Here is a 16,713-nt window from a genome sequence, read left to right on the forward strand (position 1 = left end):
TAACACTAGGCCGGTGGCCACGGTGGTAACCATGACAACCTGCACTCACTCAAACATGTTGAGTAACCATGGCGACCTGATGATGTCACCCTCACATGATGACCTGATGATGTCACCCTCACATGATGACCTGATGATGTCACCCTCACATGATGACCTGATGATGTCACCCTCACATGATGACCTGATGATGTCACCCTCACATGATGACCTGATGATGTCACCCTCACATAGACTCTATCTCTGCTCACACAGACGCGCTGAGGAGGAGGAGGAGGAGGAGGACCAGAACCCAAACCCAGCATAGAGAGGTCCAGTGGACCTGGTCTGGAAGGTGTACAGGTGTCTCAGTGAGTCAGAGCACACTGTGTAGAAGGACAGAGTCCCAGCGGGACGGTCCACATACACTGATACTCTGTTGGAGCCTTTAGAGGCTCTGACAGGGAGGTCAGTCCACTGTCCGTTGTGTAAGACAGAGTAACTGGAACCAGTAACACCATCACAGACCAGACTCCAGGACTTATCATTGTCTCCAAACCAACAGTCATTACCAAGTCCTTTCCTGCTGATTGTTCCGTCAGCCACTGCTATATGAACCTCTCCACTGCACTCTACCTCCCAGGAACAGCGTCCAGTCACACTCTGTGAACTCAGAACCTGTCTATGGACATCAAACCTGTCTGGGTGATCAGGAGGACGCTGACCCCCTGACCTCTGTGACCCCAGTGTGACCTTCCTGTTGTCCTCAGACAGAGAGAGGTCACAGTGTGCTGTGTTTGAGTCCAGTGTGAGACGCTGGAAATCTGATGAGAAAACAACACAGTAAACATTATATACATCATTCACTGACTGACACACACGCATGTACGCGCACACCCACACACACACACACACACACACACACACACACACACACACACACACACACACACACACACACACACACACACACACACACACACTGGGGACCCACATAATAATTGAACCCCCACATCGACAAGCCATTGGAATTCTATAGGCATTCCATTTAGTTTGAGGCATTGTGAGCTTGTAGATCTGCTATTTTCACAATCTTTTCCACTTTATTACACGCCTTGAAATATCAGATCTGTAGTTTTATGAGCAGTGCCTCCTCTCCATTACACAGCTATGTACCTGTCTGTCTCTCTGTGTACCTGTCTGTCTCTCTGTGTACCTGTCTGTCTCTCTGTGTACCTGTCTGTCTCTCTATGTACCTGTCTGTCTCTCTGTGTACCTGTCTGTCTCCATGTGTACCTGTCTGTCTCTATGTGTACCTGTCTGTCTCTATGTGTACCTGTCTGTCTCTATGTGTACCTGTATGTCTCTCTGTGTACCTGTCTGTCTCTCTTTGTACCTGTCAGTCTCTCTCTCTCTCTGTACCTGTCTGTCTCTCTGTGTACCTGTCTGTCTCTCTGTGTACCTGTCTGTCTCTCTGTGTACCTGTCTGTCTCTCTGTGTACCTGTCTGTCTCTATGTGTACCTGTCTGTCTCTATGTGTACCTGTCTGTCTCTCTGTGTACCTGTCTGTCTCTCTGTGTACCTGTCTGTCTCTCTTTGTACCTGGCAGTCTCTCTCTCTCTCTCTCTGTACCTGTCTGTCTTTCTGTGTACCTGTCTGTCTCTCTGTGTACCTGTCTGTCTCTCTGTGTACCTGTCTGTCTCTCTGTGTACCTGTCTGTCTCTCTGTGTACCTGTCTGTCTCTATGTGTACCTGTCTGTCTCTCTGTGTACCTGTCTGTCTCTCTGTGTACCTGTCTGTCTCTATGTGTACCTGTCTGTCTCTCTGTGTACCTGTCTGTCTCTGTGTACCTGTCTGTCTCTCTGTGTACCTGTCTGTCTCTATGTGTACCTGTCTGTCTCTCTGTGTACCTGTCTGTCTCTCTGTGTACCTGTCTGTCTCTCTGTGTACCTGCCTGTCTCTATGTGTACCTGTCTGTCTCTCTCTGTACCTGTCTGTCTCTCTGTGTACCTGTCTGTCTCTCTGTGTACCTGTCTGTCTCTCTGTGTACCTGTCTGTCTCTCTGTGTACCTGTCTGTCTCTGTGTACCTGTCTGTCTCTCTGTGTACCCGTCTGTCTCTCTGTGTACCTGTCTGTCTCTCTGTGTACCTGTCTGTCTCTATGTGTCTGTCTCTCTGTGTACCTGCCTGTCTCTGTGTACCTGTATGTCTATGTGTGTACCTGTCTGTCTCTCTGTGTACCTGTCTGTCTCTCTGTGTACCTGTCTGTCTCTCTGTGTACCTGTCTGTCTCTCTGTGTACCTGTCTGTCTCTCTGTGTCTGTCTCTCTGTGTACCTGCCTGTCTCTGTGTACCTGTCTGTCTCTGTGTACCTGTCTGTCTCTGTGTGTACCTGTCTGTCTCTCTGTGTACCTGTCTGTCTCTCTTTGTACCTGTCAGTCTCTCTCTCTCTCTCTGTACCTGTCAGTCTCTCTCTCTCTCTCTCTCTCTCTGTACCTGTCTGTCTCTATGTGTACCTGTATGTCTCTCTGTGTACCTGTCTGTCTCTCTTTGTACCTGTCAGTCTCTCTCTCTCTCTGTACCTGTCTGTCTCTCTGTGTACCTGTCTGTCTCTCTGTGTACCTGTCTGTCTCTCTGTGTACCTGTCTGTCTCTCTGTGTACCTGTCTGTCTCTATGTGTACCTGTCTGTCTCTATGTGTACCTGTCTGTCTCTCTGTGTACCTGTCTGTCTCTCTGTGTACCTGTCTGTCTCTCTTTGTACCTGTCAGTCTCTCTCTCTCTCTCTCTGTACCTGTCTGTCTTTCTGTGTACCTGTCTGTCTCTCTGTGTACCTGTCTGTCTCTCTGTGTACCTGTCTGTCTCTCTGTGTACCTGTCTGTCTCTCTGTGTACCTGTCTGTCTCTATGTGTACCTGTCTGTCTCTCTGTGTACCTGTCTGTCTCTGTGTACCTGTCTGTCTCTCTGTGTACCTGTCTGTCTCTATGTGTACCTGTCTGTCTCTCTGTGTACCTGTCTGTCTCTCTGTGTACCTGTCTGTCTCTCTGTGTACCTGTCTGTCTCTATGTGTACCTGTCTGTCTCTCTGTGTACCTGTCTGTCTCTGTGTACCTGTCTGTCTCTCTGTGTACCTGTCTGTCTCTATGTGTACCTGTCTGTCTCTCTGTGTACCTGTCTGTCTCTCTGTGTACCTGTCTGTCTCTCTGTGTACCTGTCTGTCTCTATGTGTACCTGTCTGTCTCTCTGTGTACCTGTCTGTCTCTCTGTGTACCTGTCTGTCTCTCTGTGTACCTGCCTGTCTCTATGTGTACCTGTCTGTCTCTCTCTGTACCTGTCTGTCTCTCTGTGTACCTGTCTGTCTCTCTGTGTACCTGTCTGTCTCTCTGTGTACCTGTCTGTCTCTCTGTGTACCTGTCTGTCTCTGTGTACCTGTCTGTCTCTCTGTGTACCCGTCTGTCTCTCTGTGTACCTGTCTGTCTCTCTGTGTACCTGTCTGTCTCTATGTGTCTGTCTCTCTGTGTACCTGCCTGTCTCTGTGTACCTGTATGTCTATGTGTGTACCTGTCTGTCTCTCTGTGTACCTGTCTGTCTCTCTGTGTACCTGTCTGTCTCTCTGTGTACCTGTCTGTCTCTCTGTGTACCTGTCTGTCTCTCTGTGTCTGTCTCTCTGTGTACCTGCCTGTCTCTGTGTACCTGTCTGTCTCTGTGTACCTGTCTGTCTCTGTGTACCTGTCTGTCTCTCTGTGTACCTGTCTGTCTCTCTGTGTACCTGTCTGTCTCTCTGTGTACCTGTCTGTCTCTCTGTGTACCTGTCTGTCTCTCTGTGTACCTGTCTGTCTCTTTGTGTACCTGTCTGTCTCTCTGTGTACCTGTCTGTCTCTCTATGTACCTGTCTGTCTCTATGTGTACCTGTCTGTCTCTCTGTGTACCTGTCTGTCTCTGTGTACCTGTCTGTCTCTCTGTGTACCTGTCTGTCTCTATGTGTACCTGTCTGTCTCTCTGTGTACCTGTCTGTCTCTCTGTGTACCTGTCTGTCTCTATGTGTACCTGTCTGTCTCTCTGTGTACCTGTCTGTCTCTCTGTGTACCTGTCTGTCTCTCTGTGTACCTGTCTGTCTCTGTGTGTACCTGTCTGTCTCTCTGTGTACCTGTCTGTCTCTCTGTGTACCTGTCTGTCTCTGTGTACCTGTCTGTCTCTCTGTGTACCTGTCTGTCTCTATGTGTACCTGTCTGTCTCTCTGTGTACCTGTCTGTCTCTGTGTGTACCTGTCTGTCTCTCTGTGTACCTGTCTGTCTCTCTGTGTACCTGTCTGTCTCTGTGTACCTGTCTGTCTCTCTGTGTACCTGCCTGTCTCTGTGTACCTGTCTGTCTATGTGTGTACCTGTCTGTCTCTCTGTGTACCTGTCTGTCTCTCTGTGTACCTGTCTGTCTCTGTGTACCTGTCTGTCTCTCTGTGTACCTGTCTGTCTCTGTGTACCTGTCTGTCTCTCTGTGTACCTGTCTGTCTCTCTGTGTACCTGTCTGTCTTTCTGTCCGAGCACGGAAAGCTGCAACACGGTAACTCTCTCATTTCTCGACCGTTTTGGACGTGGGAAGGCTTGCCAGAACTGGGCCCTGCCCCCTGGGCGCGTTTCTGGGGGTCTGGATGTTCTGGGGACCCCCCGGGGACCACCGCATGGTAACACACGGTAACTAACTATTTTTTCCCCAAAATAATCAAAGTACAGCATAGAGCACAGTACACTACAATACAGTACAGAGCACAGTGCAGTACAGTAACTGTAACAGTAAATGTATAGTTGCACCGCTCAGTTCACACACGTGTGATTTATATTTCCAGTTGTATGGTGTTAAATGGAGCGTGGAACCATGCCAATGATCGACACGGGAGATCACTTGTGACTTTCAAACCAAAACGAGATCCACCTGTGATCTGCACACATCACGGCTCTGCACCACCTTTCATGCATCGCACGTCAGAACTGAACTTATGCCAATATAGACGAAATACATGTTGTTTACGACCAGGTTAGTGAATGAGGCCCATTGTTTCTGTCAGACCACATGACCTCATCTTGATGTGTTAACCCATTCTGACCTGAGATCAGATTCTAAAAATGTCTGTTTGAAAATGACAGTTTTCTGAAAAAGCTATGTTTCTATGTCAGTCGATCTACGATTTTTCAAAAATAGCAGACCTACAAGCTCGTATCGCGCCACTCGGTGGCGCGATGTGAGCTTGTAGATCTGCTATTTTTCAATAGCTAAAGCACGACATGATGCCAACACCAACATGGGTGCCCGGTCCAGGCCAAGAGCAGAGAGTAGAGAGCACAAGAGTTTTCAGGACAACATCAACCAAGTATACAACAGTGTATAAAATGTTAATGTAGACACAGATACTCACGTTTTGAAATGAGTTGACTCAGTTGAGGATTAGTAAGCCAATCTTCTCCTCCATGTTTGACTCTGTAGGAAGTAGAACAACAATGCATCAATGTCTGACTGTCTAACACAACGTCTCCACTAGCTGACACTACAGTGTTTCACTCTGTAGGAAGTAGAACAACAATGCATCAATGTCTGACTGTCTAACACAACGTCTCCACTAGCTGACACTACAGTGTTTGACTCTGTAGGAAGTAGAACAACAATGCATCAATGTCTAACTGTCCAACACAACGTCTCCACTAGCTGACACTACAGTGTTTCACTCTGTAGGAAGTAGAACAACAATGCATCAATGTCTAACTGTCTAACACAACGTCTCCACTAGCTGACACTACAGTGTTTCACTCTGTAGGAAGTAGAACAACAATGCATCAATGTCTAACTGTCCAACACAACGTCTCCACTAGCTGACACTACAGTGTTTCACTCTGTAGGAAGTAGAACAACAATGCATCAATGTCTGACTGTCTAACACAACGTCTCCACTAGCTGACACTACAGTGTTTCACTCTGTAGGAAGTAGAACAACAATGCATCAATGTCTAACTGTCTAACACAACGTCTCCACTAGCTGACACTACAGTGTTTCACTCTGTAGGAAGTAGAACAACAATGCATCATTGTTCTTTTTTTGTAAATCCAAGACATTACTCTATAAGCCATATCTCCAAAACTGAACAACCAATATATACATTTGAAGGTATGATGCTTTCATATGAAATGAAATAACTGACATTTATTATTAAATAAATAAATCAATCAATGACTTAGCCTCGGTCAGAAACTATTACATATTGGATATGTCTTGTTATTAGATTTAGTTTGTTGTTGTTGTTTAGTTTTGAGTACAAATGCTAGGTTAATATTTCCAGTTTTTTTGAGGCACTGCATTGTTCTCTCTGCATGCTTTGTGACGTCGTGTCAGAGTGAATGAAACACTGCATTGTTCTCTCTGCATGCTTTGTGACGTCGTGTCAGTGAATGAAACACTGCATTGTTCTCTCTGCATGCTTTGTGACGTCGTGTCAGTGAATGAAACACTGCATTGTTCTCTCTGCATGCTTTGTGACGTCGTGTCAGAGTGAATGAAACACTGCACTGTCCAACATGGACACAGCCCAAGTCTACTCACTTGCAGTTCTCCAGAACTGAATCATTCACCACGTTGAGGCTCAGGTCCAACTCTCTTAGGGAGGGATTAGAGCTTACAGCTGAGGCCAGAGCTTCACAGCATCTCTCTGACAGGCCGCAGTGAGCCAGTCTGAAACACAAGATGGAAATATACATAAGTGAATGAATTAATAAATAACACATTTACAATATGCATTATTCCTGAATTTAGAACCTGCTTACAGCCATCTGTTAAAGGACTCTTTTTTTAATGTTTTTTTGTGGCTTTCGCCTTTATTTTATATATTTTATGTAGGGACAGGATTACCAGCCAGGGTGCCTGGAATCGGCTATTTTCATTTTCATTTTTGATTGTCTTCCAGCTGGAGTTGATGTATGGGGATTGTCTTCACAGCTGGAGTTGATGTATGGGGATTGTCTTCACAGCTGGAGTTGATGTATGGGGATTGTCTTCACAGCTGGAGTTGATGTATGGTGATTGTCTTCACAGCTGGAGTTGATGTATGGGGATTGTCTTCACAGCTGGAGTTGATGTATGGGGATTGTCTTCACAGCTGGAGTTGATGTATGGGGATTGTATTGTCTTCCAGCTGGAGTTGATGTATGGGGATTGTCTTCACAGCTGGAGTTGATGTATGGGGATTGTATTGTCTTCCAGCTGGAGTTGATGTATGGGGATTGTCTTCACAGCTGGAGTTGATGTATGGGGATTGTATTGTCTTCCAGCTGGAGTTGATGTATGGGGATTGTCTTCACAGCTGGAGTTGATGTATGGTGATTGTATTGTCTTCCAGCTGGAGTTGATGTATGGGGATTGTCTTCACAGCTGGAGTTGATGTATGGTGATTGTCTTCACAGCTGGAGTTGATGTATGGTGACTGTCTTCACAGCTGGAGTTGATGTATGGGGATTGTCTTCACAGCTGGAGTTGATGTATGGTGATTGTATTGTCTTCCAGCTGGAGTTGATGTATGGGGATTGTCTTCACAGCTGGAGTTGATGTATGGTGATTGTCTTCACAGCTGGAGTTGATGTATGGGGATTGTCTTTACAGCTGGAGTTGATGTATGGGGATTATCTTCACAGCTGGAGTTGATGTATGGGGATTGTCTTCACAGCTGGAGTTGATGTATGGGGATTGTCTTCACAGCTGGAGTTGATGTATGGGGATTGTCTTCACAGCTGGAGTTGATGTATGGGGATTGTCTTCACAGCTGGAGTTGATGTATGGGGATTGTCTTCACAGCTGGAGTTGATGTATGGGGATTGTCTTCACAGCTGGAGTTGATGTATGGGGATTGTCTTCCAGCTGGAGTTGATGTATGGTGATTGTCTTCACAGCTGGAGTTGATGTATGGGGATTGTCTTCACAGCTGGAGGTGATGTATGGGGATTGTCCTCCAGCTGGAGGTGATGTATGGTGATTGTCTTCACAGCTGGAGGTGATGTATGGGGATTGTCCTCCAGCTGGAGGTGATGTATGGGGATTGTCTTCCAGCTGGAGGTGATGTATGGTGATTGTAATGTCTTCACAGCTGGAGTTGATGTATGGGGATTGTCTTCACAGCTGGAGTTGATGTATGGGGATTGTCTTCACAGCTGGAGTTGATGTATGGTGATTGTCTTCACAGCTGGAGTTGGCCACCGCTAAGAGCGACATGAAGCTCCACCTCCATGAGTACATGGAGATGTGCTCCATGAAGAGAGGCCTGGACGTCCAGATGGAGACCTGCAGGAGACTGATCACTCAGAGCGGAGACGGGTACGCACGCACACACACACACACACACACACACACACACACACGCAAACACACACACACGCACGCACGCACGCACACACACACACACACACACACACACACACGCGCTGGCACACACGCACATCTATCTAATCATTTAGCGATCGCTCACCCGCTGTCTTATTTTGCTCGGTCGCTGTCAGTCAGTCAGCGGTGCAGTACTTAGTTTAGACAGTTTTTGGTTTAGACTAGTCATTGGTTTAGACCAGTCATTAGTCCTACAACTACAACCTATCTCAAACCCTCACCCTAAACCTAACCTCCCACGGGGCAGCACACCTAAACCTAACCTTAACCCTCACCCTAAACCTAACCTCCCACGGGGCAGCACACCTAAACCTATAACCTTAACCCTCACCCTAAACCTAACCTCCCACGGGGCAGCACACCTAAACCTAACCTTAACCCTCACCCTAAACCTAACCTCCCACGGGGGCAGCACACCTAAACCTAACCTTAACCATCACCCTAAACCTAACCTCCCACGGGGCAGCACACCTAAACCTATAACCTTAACCCTCACCCTAAACCTAACCTCCCACGGGGCAGCACACCTAAACCTAACCTTAACCCTCACCCTAAACCTAACCTCCCACGGGGGCAGCACACCTAAACCTAACCTTAACCATCACCCTAAACCTAACCTTAACCCTCACCCTAAACCTAACCTCCCACGGGGCAGCACACCTAAACCTAACCTTAACCCTCACCCTAAACCTAACCTCCCACGGGGCAGCACACCTAAACCTAACCTTAACCCTCACCCTAAACCTAACCTTAACCCTCACCCTAAACCTAACCTCCCACGGGGCAGCACACCTAAACCTAACCTTAACCCTCATCCTAAACCTAACCTCCCACGGGGCAGCACACCTAAACCTAACCTTAACCCTCACCCTAAACCTAACCTCCCACGGGGCAGCACACCTAAACCTAACCTTAACCCTCATCCTAAACCTAACCTCCCACGGGGCAGCACACCTAAACCTAACCTTAACCCTCACCCTAAACCTAACCTTAACCCTCACCCTAAACCTAACCTTAACCCTCACCCTAAACCTAACCTTAACCCATGTCTAACTAATGACTAGTCTAAACTAAGTATGCACCCCGTCAGTCAGTCAGTCAGTCCGTCCGTCAGTCAGTCAGTCAGTCAGTCAGAAAATGAGGAGAATGGCTGAAGAACCCGCCACACCGTCTTAAGAAAAGAAACTCAGGCTGTGCCGCCTCTGTGGAAATAACTTTGACAGTCCGTTGGAATATGGTACACTCCACCAGCAACCAGTGGTTTCTGCTTCTGGTCGACACAATAACAGCAGCATGAGTTTAGACTTTAATATATTAGCGCCGCTCACTTCACACAAGTGTGATTTTTCACGATCGTCCAGCCAGAGGAAATCCCTCATAAATGCAGGACGACATTATACTAGTTTAACCCATTTTTGCGCGGGAACCCCATTTGGTGTTATAGCATCATGTCATGCTTTAGCTATTGAAAAATAGCAGACCTACAAGCTCATAGCTATGAGCTTGTAGGTCTGCTATTTTTTGAAGAATCGTGAAAAGTGAAAGTGTTTGAGAACGGCTGACATAGAAAAACAGCTTTTTTCAAGAAAACAGTCAGGATTTAGAAGACATTTGCATAATCGTTCCCAGGTCAAAATGGGATAAAGTACATCCCTTATGTTCTCTCTCTCTCTCTCTCTCTCTCTCTCTCTCGCTTATTGTGTGTGCGTGCGTGCGTGCGTGCGTGCGTGCGTGCGTGCGTGCGTGCGTGCGTGTGTGCGCGTGCGTGCGTGCGTCTCTCTCTCCCACAGGAAGTCCAGTTCTCTGGTCCCTCTGGCGGTGGAGGGCGTTGAGGACAGAGAGAGGCTGCCCGCAGACTGCGAGGGTTCTGCCGCCCCCTACTGGACAGAGCGGGGATGACCGCAGAGCGACTGCATTTCGAGGGCTCTGACTCCTACTGGGACAACTAAACACTGTCCCCTCCACTACCCTGGAGGAGACCTTAACACACACACACGCACACACACACAGACGCACACACACACACACACACAGACACACACACACACACAGACACACACACACACACACACACACAGACACACACACACAGACACACAGACACACACACACACACAGACACACACACACACAGACACACACACACACACACACACACACACACACACACACACACAGGCCACAAACATCTTGTTGACATGCAGGTGTAGTAGGCACACCTCACATATCACATAAACACACATACACACATGATGCAGCAGAATCCTGAGTAGTAAAAACAAAAACAAAAATGGCATCCCTGTTTTTGGGCTTTCAATGTATTCGAAAAACTTTTGATTAAACTGTTTCGACAGTTTGGCACGTTGGCGCAGTCGCCTCACAGCTAGAAGGTCCTGGGTTCGATTCCCGCTGGGGACGCTGTGGGGGTGTTCTCTCCTCCGCGTCAAAAGCGCACATACCTCGAGGCGGGGTTGGCGAAAGGGCCTTTCTGTGTGGCGTTTGCATGTTCTCCCGTGTCCCCTAGGGTAGGTACCCTCACATGTTCTCCCCGTGTCCCCTAGGGTAGGTACCCTCACATGTTCTCCCGTGTCCCCTAGGGTAGGTACCCTCACATGTTCTCCCCGTGTCCCCTAGGGTAGGTACCCTCACATGTTCTCCCCGTGCCCCCTATAGGGTAGGTACCCTCACATGTTCTCCCCGTGTCCCCAGTGGTGGAAAAAGTACAAACATATTTTACTTAAGTAGAAGTACTGATTCTCTACTTGAAAATTACTTAAGTAAAAGTACAAAGTGCCCATTAAGAAAGTTACTTAAGTAAAAGTATAAAAGTACCTCAAATAAAATGTACTTAAGTACAAAAAGTACCCTGGCGTAAAATGTACTTAAGTATAAAAGTAAAAATTACAAAGTACAAGTACAAAGTACAAAATACAAATTATTTTCAAAATGAATACAAAGAAATGAAGTTCCAAAATTGTCATCCTGTCAAAGTGGCTTTATTCCAAAAAATTAAATAGCATACAAATACTCAAAATACAGTACCCCCAACAGCATACATCAATAACATACAGGACCCCCAATAACATGCATAATTAACACAAGACCTTCATGTTACGTTGCCAAACCGACCATGCAGAGGTTCAACCAGCACTGGGGCACCCAGTTCCCCATTGCTAGTTGAACCTCTGCATTGTTGTTTATGCAATGTGCAACTTTAATGCATTTGGGTTTGAACGAAACATGTCTCCGGAGAAGGTGGTCTCCGGACATCACTATGAGAAACACTGCTGTACTATAATCACACATGGGGGGGAAAATAATAAATAAACAAAAATAAATAAAACATTTTGAACCTGGGAGGCCGAGGTTCAACAACACTGGGGCACCCAGTTCCTCAGTGCTAGTTGAACCTCGGCCTCCCAGGTTCTGAAACACATGTTAAAGTAAATCCTCCTAGCGACCCAAGGGGCATCGATTCTCTGGACATCACTGCTGTTACGCTGTATAATCACACATATGGCCCGGGGCACACAAGACCTCCATGTTGCGTTGCCAAACAGACCATGCAGAGGTTCAACCAGCACTGGGGCACCCAGTTCCCCATTGTTAGTTGAACCTCTGCATTCCTTGTTTATGAAATGTGCAACTTTAATGCATTTGGGTTTGAATGGAACACTCCCAGTGACCCCTGAGGGTCCCCAACTCCGTATTAGGGAGAGGTAGGAAGAGGGATCTATTGGTCAGTCCAAGTCAGTCTGTCTGGCTAGGGTGGGAAGTACAGTATGTCTGTCTACAGAGGGCAAGTAAGAGGAGATCTATCTCAGTCAATGGAAAGGCAGTAACTGTCTATCTAGGCCTAGGGAGTAACAGATGATGTCCGTCTGTCTAAGGTGACTAAGAGATGACTGTCCCGTCTACCTAGGGAGAGGGAATGTCTGTCTAGTTGGGAGAGGGAATAATAGAAGTCTATCTAGTTGGGAGAGGGAATAAGAAATGTTAGGTCTCTCTACGTACAGGCTAAAGAGAGTGATAGAGGTTTAGTTAGCTATTAGCTTGCCATGATGCAACTCCAAATAATGGTGTTTTTTTTTTTTTTTTTACCCCTTTTGTCTCATTACCCAATTATATTTTCTCCCTTTGCTCGTCACTGCTGCTGTACCCTGCTGGCTCACCTGCCCCAGCCTGTAGTATGCAGTGACAAATCAGTCCCTGTCAATCTTTTTTAACATGGCAAATTAACTACACAATCTAAACCTCCATCAAAATGTAATTTATGCTCTAAAGTATGCAAACTTGCTGTTTATCTGTCTACTGTTTATCTTCAACAGCAGTTGATTCTCAAAATTGTGAGAATCTAGCCGTGCTCTTCTTGGGCTGAAGATCTGTCCTGCGGTGCTGAACAGTCGTTCACAGGCTGCAGAGGCAGGTAGAGGTGTGTTGAGCTTAACGGACAACTTGCAGACAGCAGGGTATGACTTCAGTACAGCCATCTGATCTGCTGAAAGGGCTGGTCATAGACATACATTTAGAACAGCTAAATCATGGAGTTGGTAACCAAGTGGAGTTGGACCCTTATTAAATCTTTAACTCTTGAGTTTATTCAAGAGAGTTAAATTATTGTTAAACATCTGCATTACTTAATTCACAATCTACACAATTAGAGAATGTAGAATAATTGGTTGATCAATGTTTGCATGTTATCTCTCATAGTACCAACATCAATACTCAACACCTATTCTTTAGTTTTGGTTCTGAGAGGCTAAATGTCATCAAATGGCTCAAATGCCAAATAAATAATGGCTAATGGGCCTTTCCCTTATTATGAAAAGGGTTGAAAACCCACTGATTTAGAAGATGAGTGTGCCAGGGGGTTGTTGTGCACTATGCTTTGTAGATTTATGGTTAAAATGGCAATAAAACAATACATTCATAAAAATCACGATTTTAAAATGTTGATGTCCTCACAGGCATAGCCTACGCACGACTAAGAAGTAAGAACACACAACGTGTGTGTGGGGGCGCTGTGTGTGTGTGTGTGTGTGTGTGTGTGTGTGTGGGGGGGGGGTTCTGCTGCCCACGTTGGTTTGTTAATGTTGGCAAATTACTAGTTTTATGGACATTATTTATCTGTATGAATTACTGGCACAACATGACACTTACCTTAATGTGCACCTTGAGGTTTGAGGGCGAGTTATTGAATGCCAACAGTTCCTTATTGAGAGGTGCACACAACTTGCATTTCATTCTGTAGGAGGAATCTTCCTTCCGGATGAATGCAAACATTGGCGCTAGATAAGGCCACGAGTGTAATACTATTTCGTCATCTTCTTCACCACCAGCAGTAGAAGTTGTTGCACTACTGGCACTGGCTTGACTGGCACTGACTTCGTCTGTATCCGAGGAGTCCATGACGTCGGAATGATCTATTTCTTCGGCTAAAACTGTGTCTCGGTCATCCATGTTGAATGCGTGTATCCACCCTGCGTAGGCTGCGTTTAAGAATGCGTGTGACAATGTGTGCGTCTTGCCGTCTTCAAAGCAGGCCAGGCAGCAGAACTCCGCCCCCCCCCCCCTTATTATCTGAGAGTGGAGCGCAGCCCTGTTCAATTCTCAACTGCGGTCCTCCAGTAAGACGGATAATACGTTCAATATAATATTTTATTATTTAATTTGTAGCGAGTAACGAGGTGTCCGATTTTAAATATAGCGCATTAAAAGTACGATCTTTTCCTTGTAAATGTAACGAAGTAAAAGTAAAAATACAGCAAAAGAAAAGTAGTCAATAAAAGTACAAATTCTCCAAACTTGTACTTAAGTACAGTAACGAAGTAATTGTACTTCGTTATTTTCCACCACTGCGTGTCCCCTAGGGTAGGTACCCTCACATGTTCTCCCCGTGTCTCCTAGGGTAGGTACCCTCACATGTTCTCCCCGTGTCCCCTAGGGTAGGTACCCTCACATGTTCTCCCTGTGTCCCCTAGGGTAGGTACCCTCACATGTTCTCCCTGTGTCCCCTAGTGTAGGTACCCTCACATGTTCTCCCCGTGTCCCCTAGGGTAGGTACCCTCACATGTTCTCCCCGTGTCCCCTAGGGTAGGTATACCTCACATGTTCTCCCCGTGTCCCCTAGGGTAGGTACTCTCACATGTTCTCCCCGTGTCCCCTATAGGGTAGGTACCCTCACATGTTCTCCCCGTGTCCCCTAGGGTAGGTACCCTCACATGTTCTCCCCGTGTCCCCTATAGGGTAGGTACCCTCACATGTTCTCCCCGTGTCCCCTATAGGGTAGGTATCCTCACATGTTCTCCCTGTGTCCCCTAGGGTAGGTATCCTCACATGTTCCCCCCGTGTCCCCTAGGGTAGGGTAGGTACCCTCAAAAAGAACATGCATTAATCCTGGTCTCTATACTGCCTCCCCCTGGCCAGCCGGGGCGCCTGATGGAGGGGAAAGGAACTGGTCGGAATGACGTTGTCCCATTGGCCGTGGGGGCTTAGTGTCCCATTGGCCGTGGGGGCTTAGTGTCCCATTGGCCGTGGGGGCTTAGTGTCCCAATGGTCGTATATCGCTAGTCTCCCATTGGCTTAGAGGCCAGCCAATCATACAAATGTTGGCAGTAGACCATGTGATGATGATGTGACTAGACTGTAATGTCTGATCATTGATCAGATCTGCAAGCTGATAAAAAAATGTTGCTGTAATTTAAGACACAATATTATGGAACAGGATTTTGTTGTGTATACTACTTTAAGCTTTAGTACTATGAGGTGCACACACACACACACGCACACACACACACACGCACACACGCACACGTTAAATCCTCATATGGTGAATGATAAGGCTGACATTTGTCTTTCAGTGCTGTTTAGTTTGTGCTTGGGTACTAAACATAACACGGAAAACGTACAGTACAGTACAGTACAGTACAGCACAGCACAGCACAGCACAGTACAGTACAGTACAGTACAGTACAGTACAGTACAGTACAGTACAGTACAGTACAGTACAGTGTTACACCCCGGCCTCGTGGGGGAAACAAAACCTACGGTTTGAAAGCAGTTCTCCTGATGCCTGACCTGGTGGTAGGCTTATTGGCTGCTCTCAGGTTACCGGGTATTTTACCTTGGCTGGGGGCGTAGGCAGACCCCACGCGCAGCGGAGGGTCTTCTACCTCCCAGCCAGTGTAAAATACCCGGTAAGCTGCCTGGGGCCTCCAGTGGCTTAATGCTTTTCTAAAACGGTTACAAACATATAGCAATATTAACCTAATAAAACGATTGAATTCACAAAAGTATAGCTACGCTTTGCGCCACCAGAGCGAGCCACATCACGTCCTTGTTGTGCTCGGCAAGTAGACTGTGTGACGGGAGAATAGCGCTTGATGTCTTTACGGGGCTGCCTGGAGCCACACATTCACAGTCATATTAGCCGGGCGGTGCTTAGATAGACGCCCGCACGGCATATGTTTGTAAAGCAATCAAGCGCTCCCCTTCCCCAGTACAGCTGGAATCAGCTGCGAATGATATAAAGTGATTGAAGGAGTGGGTTATCGGTGGAATGTACACCGGTCACGTGACGGTAACCAGCCAATCAGAAATCAAGTATTGGGACTACCCGTTTTAGAAATGCGTCTATACTTCACTCCTCTGGTTGAGTCTGCAGGCGTAGAGTTTGTAATAAACCTTCTTCTCTGTAAGACGTGACCAGACGCCACCGCCGTTGTGTGACGAACAAAAATGTCATTCTGGAAGACAAATTCAGCTGTTTATTCACCAATGACCTTCTAGAGGACTATTGGAAACTTCTGCACATCTGTCTTTTTGTTTAGTTTGTTTTTTTAGCAAAAGCTAATTATCTGCACAACATTATGTAATAATGCCGTGAGGTGTGATTTCGGGGATGGTGTAATAAGCCGACATTACGTTCACAAATACAGTAGAAACTAAAGCTTTGCACATTATAAATAGTTGTAGTGTAGTTCTAGGGTTTAGTTGTAGTGGAATTATTTTATTTGTGATTATTACCAATGTAGGGCATTTATCAAAGTGCTGAATGTAAACAATAAGTTTAATTCCTACATGCGGTCAGTTTTTCTTTTTAATTTGATATATTTTTTTTAATTGCCACTAACACCTTCACTAGTCCACACCACTAGCTACAAGATGCTCTTTCTGAATGAAACGATTCAAAAACGCACAGAATAATAAATGACTCTTAAGTGTAGCATGCACACAGTTGGTTTCTGTGTGTAATTTAGCATTTTGCAGTCGGGCAAAGCGACTAAAAACCTAATCAGACCCTAATCAAAACAATAAAAAAAAAAAAACA

The 16,713-nt window shown here is 46.3% G+C and overlaps 1 protein-coding gene across 1 annotated transcript in view; it reads right to left on the bottom strand.

Moving 5' to 3' along the window:
* Positions 1-237: 237 nt before the first annotated feature.
* Positions 238-16,713, bottom strand: part of LOC310873457 (neoverrucotoxin subunit beta-like) — a gene marked incomplete at both ends in the record, with an annotated part of 43,654 nt that continues 27,178 nt past the window's right edge. The window contains one exon of the mRNA XM_083785842.1: positions 238-803. Coding sequence (XP_083641968.1) covers positions 238-803 — 566 coding nt within the window. The remainder of the gene's footprint in view (positions 804-16,713) is intronic.

Source organism: Protomyctophum parallelum (assembly GCF_964188405.1).
Source record: "Protomyctophum parallelum genome assembly, chromosome: 1".
Taxonomy (NCBI): domain Eukaryota; kingdom Metazoa; phylum Chordata; class Actinopteri; order Myctophiformes; family Myctophidae; genus Protomyctophum; species Protomyctophum parallelum.